Source organism: Anopheles cruzii, chromosome 2 (genome assembly GCF_943734635.1).
Source record: "Anopheles cruzii chromosome 2, idAnoCruzAS_RS32_06, whole genome shotgun sequence".
Taxonomy (NCBI): domain Eukaryota; kingdom Metazoa; phylum Arthropoda; class Insecta; order Diptera; family Culicidae; genus Anopheles; species Anopheles cruzii.
In genome coordinates, this window is record NC_069144.1 from 14317333 (window position 1) to 14343579 (window position 26247).

The 26247-nt window shown below is 53.1% G+C and overlaps 1 protein-coding gene across 1 annotated transcript; it reads right to left on the reverse strand.

Moving 5' to 3' along the window:
* Positions 1-240: 240 nt before the first annotated feature.
* On the reverse strand, positions 241-1625 carry LOC128278500 (uncharacterized). The gene is made up of 3 exons (XM_053017231.1): positions 1556-1625; positions 1025-1434; positions 241-943 (listed from the first exon to the last, which is right to left on the reverse strand). Exons 1-3 carry the CDS (start codon positions 1623-1625, stop codon positions 323-325), a joined length of 1101 nt encoding a protein of 366 aa, XP_052873191.1. The 3' UTR covers positions 241-322.
* Positions 1626-26247: the final 24622 nt, after the last annotated feature.

Here is a 26247-nt window from a genome sequence, read left to right on the forward strand (position 1 = left end):
TTACGGCCTCTTACGTCGGCGTCGGTCGATGTCTCAGTGACCAGATATTATCTCGGCCCCTCGTGACGTAACGCGTGAGACGGTCAGGCAAACGGCCTCTTGGTCAGCCCCTTGGATAATCTCGCCGGATTACGATAAGTAAACGCGCTCGACACCGTTACCGGATGGGCGTTTGCTGTCGATTTCGGGTTCTTCGCAGAAGCTTCGCACACTTTTCGCTCACCCATGTGATCTTCAATCCTTTAATCCTCAATCTGGCCCTCGGAGCACGTGCTCCGGTCGTTTACGTTACACATTGTTTGTCGGCTTCCTTTTCTGTTCCTTAAGATGTCCCCGACACGGTCCGCAACACGACGACGAGTAGGCTCACGAGTAGCGCCGGGACCGGAAGCAGCAGCTCGGCCGCTCCATTCTTCAGTGCCCCGTTGATCCACTTCTCGTAGTAAACCACGTCCACGTAGACACCGGGCACGTTGGGTTTGGCGCAGCCGGCCCCGAAGCTCACGATGCCGGCCATCCGGCCGCCGGCGCATAGCAGCGCCCCACCGGAGTCGCCCTGGCACGCGTCACGTCCTGCATCGCCCGCACACAGCATACCCTGCGTGAGGAGCTGCTGGAACAGCGCGTTGCACGTCCCGAAATCACTGACCACCACGTTGATCCGCTGCAGATCGGGACTCATCGTGGTCGACTGCTCCGACGTAACGCCCCAGCCGGCCACACTGCACCGGTCGCCAAGTATCGGTGCCTTCTCGAGGCGTTTCGCCGGAAACAGGGAGCCCGTTTTACGGAAGTCGCTCGCCAACCGCAGCATGGCGATGTCGTTGGCCAGGGTGGACGTGTCGTAGCGCGGGTGCACGCTAACGGAGCGCACGGTGCGCATCTGCCGGCTCGGGCTGGCCACCAACGGCAGTATGTGCAGATCGTCACCCATCACTTGAAACTACGGAGAGAGAGAGAGAGAGACGAAGAGTGAGTGAATATCGGATCGGGTCCGGGGCGCCGATGTACCGGGTGCCTGTACCAGGGTGGCAGGATTGGCCACACCGCGCGTATCGGTGACACAGTGGGCCGCCGTCAGGACGTGGCCCATCGTGAGCAGGGTTCCGCCGCAGACGTGCGCCGAATTGCGGAGCAGCTGAAGGGACACCATGGCCGGGAACTCGCCGGTGGTGGCCGGCGTCCCGCCGACGATCTTCGGGAACCAGAGCACCTTCCCGGTCGGATCGTAGTGCGCGTGCTGGTAGTGCGGGATCGGTTCCCACCGGGATTCGTTCGCCGGCACCGGAGTGGTGGTCGCCAGCGGTGGCAAGCCGCCCGTTGCCAGGGTAATCACAGGCTGTGGCCCGGGCACGTAGGTAACGTTCGTGCCGTTGGTCACGTTGGTTGCGTTCCATGCCGCCAGTTGGCCATTTCCGTGCCCGGCCAGTAACACTGTAGGCGAAGTTGGTGGGGTTGGTGGTGTTGAAGCTCCGATTAACGCCGACGACGACGGTAACGCTTGGCCAAACATTACGGCACCACGTCGGCGCACACTGGGTGCGATAAAACATACCTGTCCCGATCCAGAGCGCCACCGATAAGGACCACCACCAGCTCACCGACGACGACGACGACGACACCATGGTTTCTGGGCCCAGTTGTCAGGCGAAAGTGTGGAGCAGAACTGATTTAGTGGCCACCGACCGAGCCGTGCCAGTAGGATGGTCCCGCCGTATCTTGGTTCGCGATAAGTTAAACCCGCCAAAGCCGCACACATGGGCAGTGTCCATTCGGCCCGTGTTGGATATTAAGTAAATGCACCCGGATAGATACGGAACGATAAAGGCACTGCATGATGTACGGAGCGTCACTAATGTACTAAATGCACTGCGTTAATGTTTGATACGAGGTTTGATCAAAAATTTTTGCGACATTTGAATTGAATTCATGGACCATTCTATCCTTTGGCAACAACTCATGATGCACCACGACCCTGCAATTGAAGAAAACTGTTCACATTCGACCAAACTTTGACCACCGATAAGCGCTGCTTTTGGTTTTAATATCTTCACCATAAGCCACAGTCCACATTTCGATTGCGTGCGCGCTCCTAATTTCTTTTCTTTCACAAATTTTCATAAAGATTCCTTGCCATCCACTTTTTGGAAGCGACAACCATCGAAGATGAGCCAAATCTTGTCCAAGCAAAACAGCTGTCAAAAATTGACTGATTACTTAAAATGCCTGAAGTTCTTACCATAAGTCCCTGACATATGTAGCAACCTAAAAAAACGAGAATCGAACCTACGTAGCCCGCGGAAATTCAAATGTCTTACTTCTTTTTGAACAGCTCTCGTATATGAAACGCACGTTTTAAATGTTCTGATTTTTCATAAATAAGAAATTAATAAAACACAGTTGCAGAAGCTACTTTGTTCATCTTTGAGTTTTTGAGTTGCTCCGCTGGCCTACTACGGTGTGTGAGTTACCTGTTGATTAAGCCGTTGATAGAGTTACATGATGTCGCAAAAAACAAAACGATTTCCTCCAAGAGCAGTTGTCGTGGAAACAGTCCAACAGGATCATGCCAAATCTCAATCAAAACTCGGCCTCGGCCCTAACAACGCCCGCTTTGTTGGCACAACCCACTATTAATCAGAATCCGGATTGTTTCATAACACCCGACACCCCGACGTTTGCAGTATGGGCACAGTGTAATACTGCGAGGCGTGTGATAACACGATTGATTCTATCTCAAAGCAGCACAATAACAACGAGCACACCACAAACAATGGGCCGAATCAATCGCGGCAATGGTACACCACCGGCAGCCCGGCAGGGATGCGCCCGGATGTGTTGATTCAATCCTTTTACCCCGTTTTTGCCGGGTGCTAAAATTCATCATGCTCATCAAAAATCTCGCCATAAAACTGTTGCTTAGCGCTCATAGGGCGGTTGGGTTCGCTTTTATTGGTTGGTGATTTTTAATTTAGCTACAAAGCCCGACCGGGCGAAGGGGGGGTAGGGAAGGGTGATGCTGGTGTTGGTATCGGGGTCGGGTGAAACAAAAGTCAACAACCAACATCATCACTACCGACCGAATGGCAGCGCGCTGGGGCCGACGCGGCGCGAAAACCAATAAATGCGGCCATTATTATTCGGCAGGCAGCATAAATTTCACTCTCAGAGCCTACCGAAGGAGTCGGCAGAGGACTCTGTCGAGGTGCGGGCGCTCCGGTCCGGAGCCTAAACAAACCGGCCCCCGGACGGGTCCCTGGGCCGCCGTTTCTGAGGCCGGCAATATTTGAACAATTTTTATCCTGCAATTTCAGCGCTTCGGCCGAATTCGGTTCGGTCGGTCGTCCTTGGTCGGGGCCGGAAAAATAGGAAGGACTTTTTCGTTGGCTCATTTTCCCTTGGTTTGTTTTTGACCGGTATGTTTACCTAACTTATGGATAATCCTATCACCACCGACCGGGGTCCGGTCATTGTCGGTGGTGGTGGTGTTTTTTTTGGCCATCGCCGGAGGACTGTTTCGTTGTCCTCTCGGGTCTGGTGGCGCGCTGGTCGTCGGTCGAAAACCCATCAGTCGGCGTCATCAATCTTGGCGGAGCGCCGGCGAATTGAAACGTAAAACCCGAGCAGCCGGCAGCGAAGATGTCCATTTGTCCTTCCCGAGGCAGCGTCGGCCATGTCGGCTCTGTTGACCCCTTTTACTTCGGCATCCCGCACCCTTCCGACCGCGATCCATTACCGACCGGCGACGACGACAACGACGAAAGGGGGATGAAAAATCCTTTCGCCAGAGTTCAGTCGCCACTGAAATTGGATACATTTCGCTTCGGCGGTCACTCACACCGGCTCCCGCTGTGTTTGGTGTGGTCAAACAGAACCGGTAGCGGTGATGTTGAATGTTTCATGATTGATATGCATCGGAAATGGGATCGCCTGCGTCCTTGCCGAAGGGCACCGGTTAAGGCCCGATTACCCAACTGGGCGCTCCAGCTGCCGGCACGGCAAGCCAGGATCTTGCCTCGCATTTCGTATGCCGGTGTCGTCGTCGTCCGGCGCGGGGGTTTTCACCCCGTTCAGGTCCTTGCGAGCCAGATGTGGGACCGCAGGGACATTCGGGATGCATTCGCGTCAGTGTTCAGAACCACCGAATGTTGGAATCGATAAAGGTGAACCCCCGCGTGTTGGGTTTGTTTGCTGATTTCGGAAATCGATTTAAGGACGCTTAAAGACCGGTGCCGGCCCTTTAAAGGTGAGAAGTCCTTCACCAGTGATGGCGGGATGTTGGAAAAACCTTTCTGCCGTGCCGCTTATTGCTTGAAATGCGATGTTTGGTCGAGAAAGAAACCGTCAGAAGCTTTAATGGGCCCGAACCGTTTATTAAAGAGCCTCCCAGGTGTGCTCGGGCCGAGTTCCTAGGAATTTTCTATTAAACCGTGCCACTTTCTATTAAACAACTGTTTGGCAGGGCGACGGAGCGAAGAAAGTACGTGGCGATGCGCTATCTTGATGGCAAAACCGGACGGGTTTCGTGACGCTCCAGTGTGTTGCTAAGATTACAATGATTTAAATTGGGAAAAAAACGTGTGACAAATGCCATCTACATGCGAAGCGCTCGACTACAAAGTTCAGGACAAGATTCAGTGGCATGGGATGCCTTCAACTTAAATGAACGATATTTGTTTCGGTCTTCCGTCACGATGATGGCGTTGAAATGCTTTTGTCTTCGTTCTCGTTCCACTCGCAATTGTGACGTCTTTCATGTCCGCGAGTCGAGGGGCGAGTCCAATTCCGCGCGCCCGGAAACCTGCTAATGATAAGTTTAATTTCCTCATTGAGAATTCAGTTTTGATTATTTATTTATGAACCACGCGTTTTTGCCGTCCACATCGCCGCCAATGGGGACCAACGGTGGACGCAGGACCTCGGTGCGAGTGGTCGAGCTGCAATTACGCTGGACTCGCCGCCCGGAAGGAGCGAAAGCGAAAGAATGGAAGGCATAGCACTCGGAAGTGGCAAGATCAGAGAAACTTTTCTTTCGCCTCGCTAACTACAGCCCGTGTCCTGCCAAGGATTCGTTTGGGGCGTTTCGAGTGCCGGCGTACACGTTGCAAAGTTTTGTGCTTCTTTTGCTGCTCCAAATTGTGGCCTTAGCAGTCGGTCCAGTGCTTCGTTTGTGCCGTGTTCGGCCGGCCGTTTGCTGACTTTGGCGGCGTCTGCAGTTTTCGCGTCGGTTAACACCGTGTAACGCAGAGCCCGGCGAGGGTTTCGACTTTTGGCCCTCATTAAAACATTTTCAACAAATAGACACACACACACACGCAGTGCGCCAAGCAGAAGCACGGAAAAGCAATGGAATCATCCTGTAGATGATGAGGTTTTGATGATGAAATGGCGACCACCGGTGAGCGGTTTAGCACCAGGATCGCGCCCTGGAGCGTACCATTCGGCATTCGGCATTTTCGGCGTGCGTTAGGAATGTTTCGCTTTGATCCGCCCGGCCCCGGTGATGGTGTGAAAAACTGGACCACCTGCAGCAACTGTACCTTTTTGTGTACCCCGAAATGACCAACCAACGGACCGGAAACGGAAAAGAAAACGGCGCGCGTGAAACGGGAACCCCCGAGGCGGCCGAGTCGGGTGGTGGCACATAATGTCGGTTTTCTTTTTTAATTACACACCATTAAAGGGACGCTTTTCATCAACTGCCGCGCGGCTCGGGATCGCGGGTCGGGTCTCAGTTTTTCCGCAATTCAGTCTCAGGTTCATTTTCCAGGGCTCGATTTTTTTTCCCCCCCATCTGCCCTTGTCACTTTAAGGAACCGGAAGCGGCCGAGGTTTCTGGTGGATTCGCGGAAAAGGCGCGAGCGCGCGGCGAAGATTTAATTTAAAGTTGGTGCCGCTTAGGGGTCGGCTGCCCCTTGAGAGGGTGTGAAGTGGGCCACGTTTTGGTGGCCCTTCTAAACATTCTAACTTTGGCTCAGTGGAAAGTTTTTTACCTAATTTTACTGCTGCTGCTACTCCGGGTATGCTTCCAATGGTTTTAGTTTTAGCCTGTTTTACTTTTATCAATTTCTTGCTCCGTTTTGTGGTTGTTTTTTTTTCATAAAGAAATCCGAAGGAAGGTTTCCAATTTAAGCTTTTCCGGTAACGCCTCGTCGCTGCGACGACGGGGCACGCGGCTAAATCTGTCATGCAAATGCGTGGCCACCACCGCGCTTAGCGTCCGTCTGGCGCGACGGCAAATTGAACAACTAATTTGTTTAATTTAGTGTCGCTCAGCCTGGCGCCCTCGGTACTTCGGATGAGGCCTCGTCTCGTTTTTTTGGTTATCGCGTCCCATTCTTCCGGTTGAGTTTTATCCTTTCAGTCAGTTAGTCACACGCCTCGGTTGACAGGTTGGCCTTTGGGTGCAATTGTTTTTTGCCCTTTCTTTATCGCCGGTCCGATTCCGGTTCTCTGGCCGCCAGGGCTCGAGGATGTGCCTTTTGTCTCACAGAACGCCGAGCACATTATGCCAGTGCAGCCAGAGCCGCCAGTACCTTTTTTCGAGGGGCGGCGTTCAATGCGGCTCTCGCTGCGGTGTAACGGTTGGGCCAGATTTACACGACCCCCACACAACACCCATCTGGAGGGCGGAAAAAACCCTTTTTCCTCTCCGGCGCTGCCGGCAAACAATCGGCGTTTGCTGTCGGGCTGTCGAGCACCGTGCGGCCATCATCGTTTCGTCTCATAAATGTTTAATTCGATTATAAACCCGACAGCTGTCACCGTTGCCAGGCGACCGGATCGAGAGTGAACGAGAGTTGACAGATTTGACGGATATTTCAAGGAAGCGCCCTGAACTGGCCGCGTGGCCACAGCGCGAGGGTAGTTGCTCGCTCGTTTTTGGCATAACTTATCGCTGCCGAGCCGAGCCGAACGGGGGTCTGGGGCACTCGACCCTTTTTTCGGTTCGATGTCGTACCTCTGGCGCCTGTGTGCGTGTGCTTCGAGTCCTTCGAGAAAAAATAGAGTCGAGAGTAAAGAATTAGATCAAATAGGAATCATGTCAACAGTGATTTACATAACTCAACAACAACAACGCCAGCAGCAGCAGCAGCAGCGGCAGCAGCGACGGTCTCAGCATCCACGGGCAGGACACGGCTCGGCGGTCCCCGGGAGGTTCAGGACGAATTTGCAAAAGGGATCAAGAAATTAAACCACGGGTCACCGTAGCACAGTGGCCGGTGCAGGGCCGACTGGCCGGCCGGCCGGTTCCGGGGACCAACAGGGGCCTACGCTACTTGCCTCGAGCACGGATTGCACGACAGTTGGTGAATTTAAATGAGTCCTTGACGTGCCCGGCTCTCGGCTTGTCGTGTTTTTTTTCTCTCTCTTTGATTTTGTGTGCGTTGCAAAATCCCTCGAAGGCGCCACTACGGTGCCGACGGCTGACGGCCACTGTGGCGGCTAAGGATCCTTTGTGGACGTGGCCCCGCTGGCAAACGCAAAAACAGCAACGGCACAACAACAGGTAGCTATTTGCGTTGTATTCTGCATTCCGGGGTCGTCGCCGGGCGAGCGACATAATCTTTGCCGCTTTCTGCAAACTCTGTGTGTGTGTGTGTGCGCACGATGGGTTGCTGTGGGATGCAAAATCAACAACGAGCTCCTGGGGGCTGTCACAGAGAGCGCAAAACAGCAAAAGTAAAAATAAAAATACAAACTGAAAGAATTGGCTCAATATGTCAGAAATGCAAATTGCGAGCCGTTAGAGACAATGCTCCTCCCAAAAAGAAACATAAAAAGCCGGAGAACCAAGAAAAGGACCCCCGAGCGCTTGGTCGGCGACTGGCGAAAACTCTAATATGCAAAAAGCGCCAGCGAGAGCAATGCCAGAGATGGAAATCCCGGAATGACTGATGAACGCGCCCGCTTTTCCGGCTGAAAGGATGAATATTAGAGACGACATGGCCGAGCTGCGGAGAGCGAAACATCAAATATGATTCACAAACTATGATTGATAATGTTTTCGGTTTCGTGTGTCTTCTTCTGTTTTCTAGCCGACCCCTAACGAGGGGAGGGCCCGAAAGTGACCACGACGCTCGGTTTTGAAGTCCTGCGATGAAGTTTTGATATCCTCCGACAGCGGGCGAGGAGGTTTGAAAAGTGATACCTATTACGGACGGGCTTACCGAGCTACAGTGATGGGCATTATGTTACGCACAGGACGATGATGAAAACCGGTGCAAAACGTGCAGTAGTAATTCGTGTATTTTGAACAATTTTCGGAAGGTTCCATTTGACAGGTTTTGCCACTGTCTTTCGGTGCGGACCGGGGAGCTACGAGCGTCCGGTAGGTTTCCAACCCATTGACGAGGGACTGGACATGCCTTAAATGGTATTTACTTTAGCTTTCATCCTTCATCTTCATCGAAGGGGTTCGCTCCGGTGTGCCAATGCTTGCTCTGCAGCTCTGCAGCCCTTGTTTGTTTGTTCGTCGGCACATCCTGAACCACCTAGGCATCTACGGTGGCCCCTGCACAAACGAGTAGGGACGCTAAGCCCGCGCTGGGAAAGGGCTGTGGAAGTGGAAAATATCTTTTCCATTTGTCAAAAAATAAATAGATACCAAAATTGAAAGAAACGGCCCGACCGACCCGACCGGACTCACGGACGACTAACGGGGGCAACTTTTCGCCGGGGGTTCTGATAACCGAGAAAACAGGGGCAAGGCATCGACATCGTCGACGCCAGCCACGGTCATGTTACGAGGAAATTGAAGCATTGATCATCGGCCGACCAGAAGCATCGTCCTCGATGTTGTAACCCGTTCCGAAAGGAAACGGGTTCCGAGCGGAAGGGGCGACGCGTACACTGCGGTGCGTTAGGACAAAGAAAAACTGTCTCCCGTGCGCTGGCAGAGGCTGGCGATAATCCTTGGCGACTTGGCCACGACGCAATAGGGCGCCCGAAGCCTAAGAACCTGTGGGGTGCGTGCGGCGAACGCTACTGCTGCGTCGCGGCCGCGGATGGCAGGCTCGGGTTCGGGACAATAGCTTGCGGCTATCGATTTTCGCCCTTCACCGCGGCGAAGACCGATCGTAACAGATTAGAGTGATTATAAATTCATAATGTCTGCCTGCGAAAGCGGATGAAGTGCCCCGAAAGTGCCGCCGGTGGCTTTCGTCGGCTTTTTCCAGGCTGGCACCCGACTGAAACGCAATGGGGCGGCCCATTGCGGGGCTTTAAGGACGCCGGTTTGGACTAGAAAGCCGCTGCTTTAATCCATAAATACTTGAAGGCAGTTTCGGCGTTGACCGCGGGTTGTGCGGGTAGCTTTCAATTAGGAGGTGATCTCGACGTGACTTGAAGTTGGAAAATGGCAACGAAATTGATGGGTGGGACGCTGAATTCGCCGGCCGGCTTCGGATCGTTACCGATAGGAGTTTAAAATTTCACCTCGTAAATGCACAATGTAGCGCGTGAGATTCTCGGGCATCTCTAAATTCTAGGCACGGATTCAGCAACCGAAAGTCTGCCATTTATAGTTTTAATTATGTTATTAAATTTCAGGTTGCCCCGGCACCGGACTGATAACACCAACGGCGGATAGTTGGAACCACCGTTCCGGCGAAACGGTTTCTGTGTGTGTGTGTGTGTGCGTGTTGTTTAACATTGTTCTACTTCCGGTTCCGGAGCGATGGGAAATGTGCGATATCGAAGGTGTCTTTTCGTCAATCATTAGCATAGCGGACGGGAGAGTTTTGTCAAATGTTTCAGTCGTCACGACCAGGCTGTCAGTGCAGTGCGGCCTAGTGTCAATCGGGCATCCGGTCCGGAAGTGGTAAACTTTAAATTGCTTCCATCGCAATCCCGAGGTTCCGAGGTTCGCCTCGCAGCGCAGAGATCGTAATCCGGTCCGGGGTCGTTCGATTCCGGTTCCGGGTCCCCGGGCTTTCCCGGGGTGGTATGTTACATCGTCCTAATCAGCCAATCGCCGAGACCGGCCGTAAGCCTTTACCGCATTATCCGATAAACGGTTTTCCCGGTGCTGGCTGGCCCTTGCGGGGCCTTATCTGATCGTAGGGTGGAAACGGGGAAAAAAGAAACTGTTGGGAAAACCACAGAAAAGATCAAATTTCCATCCCGTGGCCGTGGAAAAAGGTGGCCGTGGTCCCTATAATCGGTGAAGCGATTTCGATAAAAACCGAGTTGATTCTTGGTCCGTCGCTCCGGCCCCCGGGGGGAACTGGGAACTTGGAAAGTAATCGGTTCGCTCGGGACCGGCGTTGGAAGCCGGATTGTCCTCGATCGCTCCCGGGCTAGCACTGGCGGCCATTCGGAGGGGCGGGAATACGGACACGGAATCCGCTTTCGGTACAAATTGCTCTTGCACACACACCCACAGATCCGCAACACACCCGCTCGGCGGCTCGAGTGGTGTCCGCGTGTAGGAAACTTTTCCCTTTTTCCAGCTCCCGGGAAGCGATGAGGACGGGGCTCGCCCTAAGCATGTCGCCGTACCGCCAGCACCACCACGGAACTCCCCGGTGGACGATTTTTCGGGCCTTCTTCGCGTGGTGTGGCGAAGTTTTAATTAAATATTTAACGCCTGCTTTCTGACGGCGACGAAGGCGGGAAGCGTTTTCTTTCGTGGGCCGAGCCGGGCGACCACGGCGGGAGGAACGCAGCTTCAACACGCGAAAGACAATTATCCAGCCCACCGTCGGGTCTGGTTGGGCCAGCGAAGAAAAAACAGCGAAATCTCTCCAACAGGTAACTCGCCCGGGCGCCTAAAATTTTCTTTTCTCGCTTTTCCTTTTTCCGTTTCCGAGAAAAGCTTATTTTAAAGTTTTCCCTACGCCCGCCTTGTGGTGGGGGGCGGAGGGGCGGTGGAAAACAGCTGAAACAAAACAAAAGCCCAAAAGAAGAAACAAGAAAAGAAAAGCGGGCGGAAAACAGATTCGCGCAGCAGCGGCAGCACCGTCGTCAACATCATCATCACCGGGAACAGGGAACCGGACCCGGCTGTGTGTGGGGCCGGAAATGGATTCGCGGATGAAGGATCCTTGCCTCGTTTCCTTCACTCCGCGCGTGCCGCGTGTTTTGTGGGACGAAAACTTTTCATCAAAAATTAAAGAAGAAAAAACCCACGGAAACGCGCGTCTTCATCTCTCGTTCGGCGGATGATCCTTTTTTGCGTGTTCCGCGGACACAGCCGGGAGGGAGCTCCGGGAGCCGCGCCAGGTGCATGTACCGGGAATGCCGGTGGAAAGCATGTTGGTTGCGGACGAACCGGTGGGGATAAAAAATGGTCTAATTAGTAAAATCGTCCGCGGGAAAATGGTAATTTGCAGTTATTTCAGGTGGTTGTGTTGCGCCATCCTGACATTCATCCTGTGTGTCGTGCGGCGGTACGATGATGACGATCATGGCGATGGTGATGATGATGATGATGATGGGGCGGAAAATAGCGTTCAACTCGGCCGATCTGAGAACAGGAACGGGGACGTGCGCCACACGGTTCACGGTAGCGTTCGGAGTTTGCGACAGTTGCCGCTTCGCAGCTTCCGGGCCGGGATCTGCTAACCTTTGTCACAGTGAATCGGAAGCTCGGCAAGCTGGGAAGGAAGTCTTGGAAAAACCGACATGTTTCTGATTTCCGGCACATCAAGCGAGCAATATATTGTGGTTGCGCAACCAGCATGGTGGTGCACGAGTCGCTACAGGCAAAACTCTTCACAAGGGCCTTTTTGTCAGGACAGCCTATCGCGTGGTAAAGCTTCAAACCTCAGACCTAAGCTGAAAAGGTCGGTCGTTAATAAACATGGCAAAATGCTACCTCTAAATATGCTTGCGGTTTCACAGAAATAACATGCAAAAGTAACAAGAGTTAACCATGAGGCAGTAATACGGATTGCATACTTTTCGGCGTATTTCTGCCATTTCTTTTGGCGTGCCACAAAGCATGCCGATTGCATACATTTAGGGGTAAGTTTCCTTGGTGTGTGTTTTTTACGTTTTAAGTCCATTAATTTGTCACTGTGTTTAATCCTCTCTAGCGTATAGCTTATTGGAACAATAACGTTCTGCTTGGTTCCTAGTTTATTGACTGCTTATTTTTCATCGACAAATAATGCAAAGTTCCCGCGAGGGATTCCTATCCCATATCTATGTGAAAGCATCGTTTCCACATAACTAATGCTCAAATAAATTAACTCCTTTCGATAAAACAAAACGGACCGAGGCCCGCTCGGGGTCCATTAATGCGTGTTGATTTGTGTCTCAATCGGATGGATTGAAATTCCCAAACATCGTAAGTCTGGCGAGAAATAAGCTGCAAGTTTTCGGTTGTTTATCGCTGGCCCTTTCTCCGGCCCCCGGCAGCTAACAAATCCAACTGACCCAAACTGTCCCAGAAAACCGGGCGCGATGAATCATCGAACCACGGATCGGATCTCCGTGACCCCCGGGTGGGGATTAAATTTATGACAACAAAAATAGTGTCAATAATTCTTTCACCCCGGCGGACCCGGTGGAGATTTTTACCCGTTTTCCGATCCCGACACCGGGGCGCGTTTCTCGACGCTCTGTTTTCGAGATTTTTCGTTTCTTCATCCCGTTTTTGTAACCGAAAGCGTCGGTCCCAATTCCGACTGCGCGGCCCCAACGGGCCCGGCTTAATGGCCCGACGGCGGATCGAATCGGATCGGCCAACGATCGGATCCGGCGCGGAACGGTGCCGACGGTGGGCTTGCTCGGGACCTTCGCTTGCTCGAATTCCTTCGGGCAAGCGATACGCGGTGCCGGCTGCCGTTGCCCATTATCGGAGTTCCCGTGATGGTTTCAGTTTCTTCGATCGCGTTTCGACCGTAGGAAAAAAAAACTGCCGAAATGGCTTCCCGTTCGACGGAACGGATGGACGGTGCCGACGGAAAAAAGACCCCAATCGCCAATGGTGCCATAACCATTCATCTTTGCCCCATAATTAAGTACATTCCCAATTTTTCACATACGAAACGATAAATCCATCCATTATCGGTGATTTACCGTCCTCGTCGGCGTCGTCGGGCGGCCCCGAGCGACAGCGTGTCACCATCATCATCATCATCTCTCTGACCGGCCGCTCACTCTCTCTCTCTCGCTCTCTCTATCGCGCTCGGGATGGAATGTTATTATCATAATCGAACCCTCAACCGGAGGTCAACCTTGCGCAACCCCTGGGGGCTCTAAAGTTCGCAAAAACATAAAACCCAACCCCAACGGTTCCAAGGCCTCGGCCAGCGGCACCGGCACGTGGAACCAGATCACCCGGGTAGTGGCCGAGAAGAAGTGGGTCCAGTTTGGTCCACCCAAAAACGTGTGACTTTTATGCGCGCGTCACGATCCACGGTGTCTCCGGTCCTGCTGATCTGGCCCACTCTCCCTCTCACTCCATCTCGCTCTCTCTCTCTCTCACTCCTTCTGCTTCGTTTATGGTCACGAACATATTTTTCCCCGTATTTCTTACTTTTGTTTTCCCACCCGGGTGCGGGTGGCCGGAAAAGTGTCCATAATTGGTAGCGCTTGAATGGAAAATGCCATTCCAGTGCGACCTCTCTCGCTCTCTCTCTCTCTCTCTCTCTCTCTCTCTCTCTCTCTCTCTCTCTCTCTCTCTCTCTCTCGGCGGCGCCACGGATCGGAATGCCGCCCTGCGAAGCTGTGTGGATGTCGGTGGAACTAATCATAATATATTATGTTTTGGGGGACCTTTTCCTTCGCTTTCGCGCACTCGGCAGCGGTGGGCATTTTATTTCGATTGGCTCCCCCGGGCGGGTGGCAGGATGATCGGTTTCGCTTCGGGAAGGTAACGTTTTGGAAAATCCATATTGCTCCGTGCCTCCGTGTGCGACCGGGTCGGCCTCGGTCGGCGGCCACCAGTGTGTCACCGGTGGAATGCCGGAATTGAATTAGTTCCATACGAAGGTCGGGTGTCGGGTGGCTTCCGGAGGGAAGCGACCGGAAGAGATTTATGGGGTGCAAGAAGCGATTGGCGGCCGAGCTACCCACCCCCGGTCCCGGGTCAACTATGGCCGGGCGCCGGAGAAGAAGAATAAATCAGTCGTATGTTTAGCCCTCGTGGCTTTGGATGGTGGAGAGCGGATGATATTTGGAATGCCATTTATTGTTGCGCAACATACGGTGGCATCGGTTACATATTACGCCACTCCGATGGCTGTGATGGACGCCGTATTATTGTCGGGAAATTAAAATCCGGTAGCCTTGACACGATTTCCAATTTCTCTCCACATTCTTCTTTCTATTTCTATTTCTATTTCTATTTCACTCTTTTCTAATTTTGCTTTATTAACACGAAATGCGACCACCTCGGGATTGGCCCGAAGCATCCGGAGCCAGAGGCACCATCAGCATACCAATCTAGGTGCGCTTCCTGCAGGACCCCCATCGATGGGTCCTTTACTACTTGACTGCAGTCTGCGCCGTGAATGCAAATCAAGCGGGCACCGAACCGGCACTGGGGAGATCGTTCGTTCGGGTAGATTAGTTCCGTGACGCCTTCGGTGGAATGGGAAAAGTTCTTGGGAAACGTTCCGGCCCAATAACTCCGTACCCTTCGTTCCGAAGGCCGTCCCGGGGAACTGCAGCATCGATTAGCCGCTTGCCTCGTCATTGCGCGCCGCGCCCCGCGCAATGACGAGCAAACGTCGAGCCATAAAACAAAGTCACACAACACACACACACACATATCCGGACCCGGGGAAAATCCAATTACGAAGCCCGAACTCTGCCCCGGTAACGCCGTATTGGACCATAAAAGAGTCAACGGATTTCAATCACGCAGGCCCCGCCACCGCTCGCCAATTGCGCCTCGGCCGCTCTCATTAGAATTGGGCGCAAAACCTGCACCAAACATGCTCGCAATGGAAATGGCCAAATTATGCGCCTGGCCAGAGAGAAAGTTTTTATGCGGCCCCCAGACCACACCCCCTTCGCCGGCCTCGTCAGTTTTTCCGACTCGTCGATTCCGTCTGCGCCTCGTCAAATGAACCATGTCGCGCCCGTGGCATCACCCGGGGCAACCGCACCCGGTCCGCCGTCCCTGCGCCGAAATGTGTTGCCCGTGTAATTGAACCGAGCCCTCCCCCCCCCGGGGGCCACGGGGAACTTTTGGACGCAGAGTTTTTCAAATTAAGACAACCCAGCCACCGGGGGCTGGGTTGGCCCACCCAGCCGACCCGACAATCTCTGGTCTCTGGTTCTGGTGCTAATGTCCAACCTCCGGTCATCTGGCCAATCTGGCGGCCCTCCCGGGGGCAGAATCGCACAAAACCACACGCGGAACCGGAGCTTCCCTTTCCTGGACCGGGAATTTCCCGATGCGGCACAACGGCAACCACCACCACCATCAACGACCGAGGACGACGCAACAATTATCGTAAAAAATAATATCCGGCACCGAAAGTGTGTTATGTGCCCGCACACAAACCCATACGTGCCAGGACTCCCTGGGATACCGCCGGGATGTCCCGGGAAAGGTGAGTCGATGGATCGGCGTGTGTGTGTGCGTCCATCCATCTGGTGGCAACGGTGGTGGTTAAATGTTGTGTAACGAAATGACTCATTAAGTCAAACTGCGTCACGTCTCTCGGGGACCCGGTACAGTCACCGCCAAACTAAGCGCCTCGTCCCAGGCAATAGTTTCTATTCAATTAGTTGCCAAACGAGCCGGGTGTGTGTGTGTGTGTGGGGGGGATGTCGGGTTGGACAACGTGAGCTGCACAATTTAACCCGCCGATGGCTTTTGTGAGCCATTTACGTGAAATCAATTATCAATTTGAAATCCCGTCCCAGTTCGTCCGGTGTCCCGGTGTTTAAACTGTCAACAAACGTCATACCGGACCGCGACCATGTAACGGCATCGCGGCAGGCAGCACTGTCATCGTCGTCGTCGTCGTCATCGGAATGGAACAGTTGGTTTGAATAGCCGCCGGGGGTCGTATCGAGCAAATCGCAGTTGCGTGCGGTGCCGTCGTCAAGCGTCAGCGCCCTACCCTGAGGTCGGCCCCTGAGTGGCCGCTTAGCAACGCGCGGCCGAACAAAGATTGTTCGTCCTGGTTTGGCCTCAGGTTTCGGAAGCACCCACCCCAAGAACCGCCATAGGTCTTGTGGAGAATCCGTCCGGGGATTCGTCATCATCATCGCATCGGGCGAGGCATGCCTCGAAGCAGTTTACGGTTCCTGGCCGCCCCTGTCAACGGAATGATACTTTTTGATTCACCCTTTCGAATCGTCCGCAGTCACGTTACACAGGGACCGGGATAAAGTTCTACTTTTGACGTTCTCCGACCTGGTTCCAACCGCTGGTGGTTTGGGCGTTTTACGTCACCTTCGGCGAATGGGTTGCTTTGTCTGCTGCAATGTCAGTGGGTGCGTCACCCTCCGTTTGACATTTGGTATCGCTTTTTTGACATCTTTCAATGTTTTTTTTTTCTTCGCTCTGGTCGACAAACGACCGGAAATTAGAACCGCACTACGAATTACTCCTGAGTGGGGTGACCACTTGAGGAGGATGCACTGATTTCGAGATAATTTATAACGCTTCCCGAGAGGCTAATTAGAGTTGGATGCATCATGAACAGCGTTTTGTCTGTTTCTACATTACACGTTGAGCCATTCTATTTGTTACGGAAACAGATTTGTACATTTTTGCATCCACAACAGTCGGAACGGACCAACAACGGAAAGAAGTACATTACATCATCTCCGAGCTGAAGGCTACTTCTGGGCACCACCAGAACAGTCAGCCGCCAACCAGCCGGCCGGAAACTTGGGGCCAAAACTTTTCCGACTCCTTCGTCGGCCGGCCGGTCCGGGCCGGGACGGGCAGTTTAATAGAAAGTTCCGGCTCGCCGTGATAAATATTCATATCGAACGGCCACGCGCGTTGGCCAAGTCCGAAAGTTTGCGTCCGCCCGGAGAAGATGGACGCTCTCTGGCCGGATGTGCTTGCTCCATTTGCCACAGGAGCAGCAGCAGCGGCAGTGAAAGTCTTTCCCAGGCGAAACCTGCTGCCGCTCGTGGACTCGAGACTTCAGCAGTTTTGCGTTCGCCAGAGATTTCGTCCTCGCACACGGGCACGGTCCTTGCCGGGTATTGTTATTCAATTAGACTAGAAATTATGTCGTTTCATTCACGTTTTCACGTTGCCCCCCGGCCGGCCGTGGCGTGACGCCGGGCCGTGTGAGCGGAAAGTGTGATAGCTACGAAGCCGGAAGTCGAGCCCTTCCCCCGGAGTGGGGGGGGGGGGAGGTGCGGCATCGTAAGGAAGGACGTGACTTGGGCTGCCCGCGTGTGTGAGACTTCACGGGCAGTCAGTCAATCAGGAAGTCCATTGATATTCAGCACAAAGCGCCGGATGTGACAACCTTGATGGAAAGTCGAGTAGCGCGCCGAGGCCGAGTCGGTGGTGCTCTCGCTCCGCGGAACGGGATGTGACAATCACACTCACCGGAAGTTGTGCCTCGTTCAGCACACGCGCGCGCGCGTGTGTATAACTCCTGAGGCTCCTGGAAGACGCTCGGCCGGAGCGCTCGGATGAACGGATTGATGGATTATGAGAGTTCCGTTTTCCCCGGGAGCAGGGCTTTGGAAGTTGTCAGCAGCAGAATCCAGTGCCGTGCGCGCTGAAGGATCATTTGTGAGTGGTGAGCTGATAATGGTTCGATGATTTCGGTGATGGCGTTGCATTACAACACCTCACCACCAAGGAGCATAGACGTCTTATCGCTCGGCATATGTATCTGGGGACGCGGTTCATCGTGTCCCAGAAATGGAAACAGTACGATTACATTAGGACTAGGGACCAGGGAGTGTTACGTGGTTGTCTGGAATATCAAGCACACTAATAAGGAGTATTGCGCTACAGGAGTTTTAAAGAATCGGCGGGGGGCTTTAAGGGAGATGTTACACAATAAGATTGCGCGCCCCATTCGAATGGGGCGTTTCAAGGAAATCATTAAAAGAATGTCTCGCCGGCGCCAGCGTTGCGCTGGACAACGACAGCAGGATAATGGGGGGGAAGCCAGCATTTCAATGGGCATTTCACCTTTTCCCGAAGCGACAGGAAATAACACTTCACGGGAAGTATCGAAGAATGGCACCGGAAACCTTTGCAATTTCTTCGATTGGTTCGTCCGCAGCCCTCAGGCTTAGGATGCCAATAGCAATAGCATCCGGCACCCGGAGGAGGAGGTACCGCTTTATTGCATTTGTACTTCTTTTCTGTGCTGTTGCTTCGATTGTTGAAGTAAATTCGCAGAATAAACTACCTCGCGGGGGGTTTTGCACAGGAATGTCATTGAATCCGCACATCAATCGGTGCCAGCGCGAGTGATTGGGCACGGGCCACCGGAAGCCGGAAATAAGCCCAGCTTTCCCGACAGGGGATAGCGCACTCAGCCGACAATATTATCGATGGCCTCCTCGATGGCTGAGTGGCTGTTGATGTTTTTGATTAAATTTTTAGCAAAAACATCAGCGCCACGTGACGCGAGTGTCCGAAGCCCATTTGCCGGAGCTTTTCCCTGGCTCTCCCTCTTTCCCTCCACCACGTGAGGATTCTGCTTACGACTTAATTTTTCGTCGCACTGTCGCCCGGCCCGCCCGGGTGTCGCGTCGGCCGGACGAAGCGTATGAAATCCAATTATGACCCAATTTCAAACCTCATCAGCATGTAAATTGACCAACAGAGCCCATCAACACATGGGCGTGCGATAGTGAGCGAACGGGGTGGTCGCCACGCATCCTCGCTTCTCCGGCAAACCGGCCGCCCCTCTCGACGGTACGGGTTCGAAAAAGTGGTAATTAAATTTTCAAAACCACTTCAAAACTCCATCGAATTAAATCCGATGACCAGACGGGTGGCGGCGACGGCGGCCCGGGGCCAGCACGGCCAGAAACACGGAAACAAATGGCAACCAACAGTGCAGCAACTGGCCCGCCGGTCCGGTTAGTTGGGCGCAGCGAATCCCAACCGCCCAAAAAAGGACGATCCGTGTCCGGCGTGCGTTTCCTGGCCGGGGGCATCCCCGGGACCAGCGCGGTCCCGAGCATCATGCCCATTAAGTGCGTTCCTTTTGCCGGCCCAAGCTTTACAGAACCCTGGCGCTCCCGATTGTTGAACCGACCAACAAAAAAAAAGGCCCGGGAACGCTGGTCGCTGGTCCTTTGGCGGGTGGGCTTTCCGTGATTTCCGTGACACTTTGCTGGTTTCCGAACGGTGGATTTCATCCAAATTACTTTTAAGGCGGAACGCTGGACGCCCCACGTCAAAAACGCCAATCCCGGGGAGTCCCTTTTCAGCCGGCCTTTCATTTCCGGACCGGACCCGACCGAACCGACTCGAACCGACGGGAGCCAGGATTTAATTCGCTGTATTCGTTTCGTATTCCGTGCCCTAGGATTTTTTGTGTGTTGCCTCCTTCCGGGACGATCTGGAGCGTGGTCCCTACATTTTATTTGTGTGGTTCCCGGATTTTTGAAGGACACATTTTTGCGTCACGGGTTTGCGTTCCGGAGGGGGACCACGGGGGGGATAATTCTGGATTCTAAGCCCAGCCGCCTAGCCGCCCTACAGTGTTAGAGTTTTATGAGGATTTTCTTCCGCACGGTCGAAGAATTGGGCCCCACAATGTAGCGGTGCGTGGAGTGGATGTGAAGTGCAAAAACGGAGTCCCTGGAGCGCACTCCAGTCCTAGTCCGTGGCTCAATCGGCAATTGGTCACCGGAAGAAGGTCAAGAAGTGACTTCTTGTGGACCGAGCGACCGAGAGATGAGCTTCTGCGTGGTCATCCTTCCAGGAGTAGGCTCGCTGCTACAGCACCCCGGAGGCAACCCCGCGCCCGTTACAGCGTATGATGGCCGCACGTCACGGTAGCCGCACGTTCCGTGATATGACGTTCCCGGAGGTCCTTTTCGAAAGGGTTGACTGTCGGGATGATTTCCGGCCGGACGACTGACGTGAATGAAACTGACCAAAACCCCCTCACGGGCCAGCTGGGGCCGAGCCGGGTGGAATAGGTTTAATTTCCGTTTCTCGGTTCGTGCGCGCCCGGGATACTGGGACGCCGGTGATTGAGATCAGCAGTCCGGCTGCGCGTTGCAATGTCACTCAACTTGTCATCCGTTCCATTACGATTTGCGGCCCTTTTGCGACACATTTTTTCCGTGTCCGCCTTCCGTGTTGGCTATTTTTTCGATTCCACTCCCCAAACACTGGGGCGAACGGGTGGAAACTATCAGCGAACCGGCTCCTGGCTCTGGTCCTGGAGCCCTGATTAAATAAATGACATCTAAATTATTTGGACCCACGTTACGGTTTTTCTGTCGGACCCACACTGCGGCCGGGCGTGCGGGATACAAGTGCTCAAAGTGTCATTTTCCTTGTGTCCAAAGTGTGCGCCGCTCGGGCGCGTGTCCTTGGGGCTGCTGGCGGCGATGATGATGATTGAGGGTGATTTCTTTATGCGGAACACACAAACGGGGCAAGCCAAAAAGAAAAGCGCAACGTAATGGAACTCGCCGGTCGCCGGGCCAGTGGCCAGGGAACCAAGGACCGTGGGTAGGTCCTTGTCGGAAATGAATGCCATTTTCTGCGGCCATTGCGGTTGTGTGTAGGAAGCAATCGAAACGAGCGAAGTGGACTTTCTCGCGTGATGGTTCCTTCGCTCGTCCGCCGGCCGTCCAGGCAATGTGGGTCCTTCGGGGTCGTTTTTGTGCGCCATCAATGGGATCTGTTGTGCGCGACACGCACACTCGGGGCCAGCAAGACGGACGGAGAAGAAGTAGAGGATGAAAAAAAGTACGAAGTAAATTGTCAGGACCCGGGGCCACGGTTCGTCGCACAATAAAAACGGAAGTTGGCTGCCACTTGAAGAGGGTCAAAGACAAGGGCCAATGTTGGGCCCGGGCCCGGGCCCAGGCCCAACGTACCCTTCTCGTACCCGCTAATAATAGCAATGCTCTAATGGTGGTTTATGATAATGCGCAATGCTTGTCCGGGGCGCTCCGAGAGTGGAATTTTAATCTCAATCCCACAAATCTGGCCGCTCATCGAACAATGGGGTTCGAAGGCATCGAGATCGTGCAGTTTGATTGACATCGGCAGTGCCTCCAGAACAGGGCGGCGGCGGGGTCCACTTAATCGAATCCTACGTGCGAGTGTTTTTGGAGGGTAACATAAATTAGATAAGGCACAACTAGATCCCTAAGAAAATACTGCTTCCCCAAGAAGGGAAGAAGTGGTTTGTGTAGACCTGAACGCTGTGTGCCCGCCAAGCTCGGGTGTTAAATAGGCCGGGCCGGTTGGCCTCTAGCTGCGGGACCTAGCTGCGCCATTCGCCCAAAAGTGTATTCAAATTCTCACCAGCGCCTCACCGCAAACTACCCTGTATGGAGCTGCGAATGGAGCCCCTCGTTGATCGATACCTGTCCGATACGTTCCGAGGCGTACCGTTTGGCGTTCAAATGGACCGGTCCGGGCTTATTTGGCAGCTTGCCGGTGGAAGGTATTATCATAAAAATAAAATCCATCCATGCCAAGGTGTTAGGACTCCACACGGTTAGGTTCAGAGTGCGGGTCCTGAGCGCACGTGTACGGAATGTTCCGTGGGCAACGGAACCATCTCGCTAACCGCGCTGTAGTTGATAAACTCGACACCACCTTATACGGCTGATTCGGTGGAATAGTCGCGCACCATCGCCTACGCATCGGTGTCTTATGAGCCAACCTCGAACCCTGCCGAATGTGTCCGCAGCGGCCCGATCCCATGAGCGCGCGTGATGGAAACTTACCGTATCGGAGCCGCATCATCTCAGTGCGCATTTACATAAAATTATCGGTTCCCAATCGCTCGTCCGGTTCACAACATCAATCTCCACTCAACCTCCGTAATTTTGTGTAACAAAATGGCACCCCAAGTCCCGGACGCCGGACGATTTGTTTGCGTCCTGCTTTGCTGGACCAGGGGCCCCGCGGGGCGATTTGCAAGGGCAACCTGGCGCCAGCAAGCGACGCGACGAGACGAGCGGGTTGCTCAACAGCTCGCGTCAACACACTCATACGGGCCGGTCTAGTTGACAACTCTTTAACTTCCCCGGTAAAAAGTGACAATATGACCTATTCACCATTCGACCACCATTCGGTGTGCTCTGAGCGGTTACCATAACCAGGGAGGGAGGGCTGCCAGGGCCGCCCTGGTACCCGCAGAGGGCAGTTTCATTTGCATTTGGTCACACACATTCACACGGCACAGGCAGACACAAACAAACATTGCCCTTCCTGGGCTGACACACACATTCGTCAACCTGTTGACAGCGCGCTTTTGATTACCGCCGGGGGGGGATTGGTCAAGTGGTTTGTTTGTTCGCCAACCACCACCCTCAACCTGCCACGGGGTTGGAGCCGGGGACGAATGTTTAGCTGCAGCCGTTCATTGTGGGACGGTTGTCCAAAACTTCGCACCGTGTGTCCCTGTTGTCAACCAAGACTTCTGAAGTTGAGCCCGAGCCCTCAACGACGACGGATGAAGGGTTCCGCGACAGCTTCCTATCCAAGCGACATGGGACAGGAGTGACCTTCAAACCGCGCACCGTACCGTAGGGGGGAACCAATCACCCGGCGGCGGCGGCTGTTGGGAGTAGATCATCAAATCGTCAAATATTGGCACATCTCGTCTGGCCCGGACAGAGGTCCGTCACAAACAGCACACTCGGTTGGGATAAACAAATACGAGCCATTCGGCGGTCTATCGGTTCTTCGGTCCCCACCTAGAGTGGTGTTGTCGCAGGGGAACCCTACAGATCGGCGTCAGCTGATCGGCCCAAGAGTCTTGAACGGCGGCGACGACTAAAGAGCCTTACAATGTTGGGCGTCGTTGGACAACTATTTGGAAGTCATTATTCAGGGACCGGACCGCGGGTTTGGGTTGGGGTTTTGCAATAGCAGAATGCAAACCTAGCTCAATTGGCTGCACCCTTACGGCCACTCCTTCAACCGGTACCTTTTCAAGCTGATTGTCCTTCGCAGTGTACCCAATTAACGGGCTGGACCCGGGCTTTGAGTGGCTCTCGATGGAGCCAACTGGTGCGGCCCGAAAACCTCTGCCCGCGCCCGTGATGGGGAAAGTGTCAGCGTCATGTCAAAAGCAACGCGAACCAGAGCCTCAAGTAAGCCTCTGGTTGGCTCGGCCTCTGCACGTCACCGTTCGAACCGTAGTAGTGGATATTAACAAGTGATCCAAGTAAACTGGGCTCGGCACCTAGTACTGGGGTGTTCAATATGTTCGTATGGTTGGTAAAGGCTGCGACGAGCCTGATTTTTTTTGTTATATTGGTACACTCTTCACATACGTTCCAGTTTCTTTTCAATCGGTCACTTAATTTTTTTACTAGCCATTTAGTATCGACGTGTCACAGTATATTTTACAATGGAAAAAATTAAGTATCGTGCAGTGATTACATTTTAGTTTTTGAAAGGTTAAAGAGCAAAGAAAAATTATGAACGATTGTTGAAAGTGTGTAAAGACTCTTTACCTTCAATTAGCACATTAAAAGAGGGGTTTCTGAGTCTAAACGTGGTCGTACTAGCCTTCAAGACGATCCATGTCAAAAACGTTAAAAAACAGACACCTGAAATCGTAAAAAAATACAGGATATCGTATTGCAAAATCGTCGAACCACTGAAAGAGATTTAGTATAAGGCCCAGCCATCTCATTGAGAAGTATAACCAACATTTTGACTGAAGTATTGTGTTTCAGAAAATTGTTTGCAAAATGGGTACCGTATTCGCTAAAAACGCATTCGAATGCATCTTTCTGGAAAACATTTAAAGCGTTTTCACAAGTCGATTCAACACTATGGATGAAACTTGGGTCTATCACCATGATCCTGAATCAAAACAAGTGGCTGAGGAGTGGTGTGAACCTTGTTCTTCGGCTTCAAAACGAGTTCGTGTCCCGAAATCGCCCAAAACGGTGTTAGCATCAGTTTTTCGGGATGCGAATGGAATTTTGTTATTGCAAACCGGATTATTTGCAAACCGATAAAACAATACATTTCGATTATTGATGTAACCGTTTAGACATACTGAAAGTGAAAATTCGTGAAAAAAGACCCGGTTTGAAGAAGAGAAACATCCTCTTTTATCTGGGCAATGCACCAAGAGCATTTTACAAGAGCTTTTTGAAAATGGCAAAAATCCATGAATTTAAGTTCGACTTCTTGGAGTATCCACCAGATTTGGCCTCTAGCGACTTCCATCTGTTTTCATAAAAATGTGTTTTCTTATTGACCATACAAATTTATTGAACAGCCTAGTAGCTCTATAAACAAATCTGTCGCCCGGGGAAAAAGGTGTGCCTACTCGCCAAACAAGAAGTGAGGAAAACAAGAGGCCGGGTCTTGAAGAGTGTTCTGCACTGGGTTCTGGGTGAGGACCGTCACCCGGGGCGAGGGCGAAAGGGCAAAAACACAACAACCCGGGCCCGGGTCCGGCCGGGACTCTGTCTCACCACCTGTCAAACCTGTGGTGGTGGTGAAGGTTTACCGTGGCAGGTTTGCTAAGCGCGAACGTTTGCGATCGGCGGCGTTTTGCGCGTTGTTTACCTTTTTGCTAATGAACTGCAACGCGCCAGCGGTGCGTCATCGGCGTCGGAGACCCGGGGGGCTGTCTGGCCGATTGAACACACTTGAACACTTGACACCGCCGACCGTCGCCGCGATGAGTAATAGTTGATTGAAATTCAAACTTCTTCTGAGCGCCTGGTGGTGGTCGGAAGGCGGCGAGTGTCACGTTTCAGGATTTGCATCGGTATTAATTATTTATCGTATTTAATTATGGCCCACCCCCGGGAAGCGTCTTGAGCCTCCTTCCTTCGTGCACGTTATTTGCTTGCGTTTGGCGGCGCCACCCTGCCGGCCGGCATTGATTTCTGTTCGTTCTTCGCCCGCACCGTGAGAAGGGTGTGTCCGAACGTGACATTGTGGTTAAAACTGTGTGGTCAACACAGCACGGGCGGTGCATCACTCGCGGTGCATCACTTCCGGCCGGTCGGTCGGTCGGTCGGTCGGTCGGACATCTAAGACCTGAGCCGCACTGGAAGCGAGAGATTTTAATTACCACCCCGTCTAATCCATTGAGGTCTAATGGCGGGTCTACTGGTCCTGTGTTTGTGTGCTGCGTTCGAAAGCAAACATTTTTCGAAACGCTTCGAACGCTTCGGCGGGCACAATTCCGGAACATTCGTCGTTATTTATTGATCATGTTTATTGTGGGCTCTCGGCGGCGGGATGATAAAATGATGAACCATGTTTATCACACCACCGTCTATTAAGCCGCTTTTGGCACCTCTTTCACACACACACACACACACACGCACATACGCGGGATGGCATCTCCTAAGGAAACACCGAATAGTGGATAAAATTTAAATCTATCCTTGCGATCGAAGGCAAACAGCGCAGCAACCAAGACATTAACATTTATGGGTGGCAATTGATGGGGTGCCCCGATGGGTGTCCCCCTTCTCCGCGTGCCAGCCATTATGTTTTATGTGTGTGTGCGCCTCCACAGCAAAGATAATTTTATGCCGGCCGTCGGAACCGGGCGTCGTGGCTTTAATCATAAATAATGATCCTTTGTTTCGGGGCGAATCGAGACACAAACGTCGTCGGCAGCGTGTGACAGTAAAAATAAATTATGATTCATATCGAGTGGCCGATGCGCGGGGCGGTGAACGATGCCCCTCTGCCGGGGGTTGTTTCCGTGCCATTAGCTGGCCCAAATTAGCCGTAGCCGCATCGAACGCATCGAACGGCCCACCCGGCCGAAATGTGATGTGAGGCATTATCATCATCGCCACCTCATAAAACATAAGACAGAGGCCAACCAGCCTGCAACGCGCCCCAATAATCGTAAAACGCGCGGCATTTCCGTCCACCGGACCCACGTCGGCCCCAGCAGCATCCCGGAAATGCGACCTTTTAAATGGCGGCCATCATTACAAAAAAAACGGAATCGAATCGTCTCGAATTGCCTCCGGACGATGCGAAGATAATGCCGCCCAAGACGCGCGTAGCATAACTCTTTGTCACCTCGCCGGGGCGCACTTCGTTGCGAAGTGTTATGTGTGTGTGTGGGGGGGTGGGCAATAAAAACCCGGACTGACCGTCCGAAAGGAGTGGCGCTCATCCGGAAAACTGGATTGGTT

What these genes read in the sequence shown, in the direction of transcription:
- LOC128278500 (XM_053017231.1), bottom strand. Translation starts at nt 1,625, where the DNA reads ATGGTGTCGTCGTCGTCGTCGTCGGTGAGCTGGTGGTGGTCCTTATCG. An exon ending in GGCGCTCTGGATCGGGACAG is followed by an intron (nt 1,435 to 1,555) that starts GTATGTTTTATC and finishes CTTCGCCTACAG; the next exon opens with TGTTACTGGCCGGGCACGGA. An exon ending in TGGCCAATCCTGCCACCCTG is followed by an intron (nt 944 to 1,024) that starts GTACAGGCACCC and finishes CTCTCTCCGTAG; the next exon opens with TTTCAAGTGATGGGTGACGA.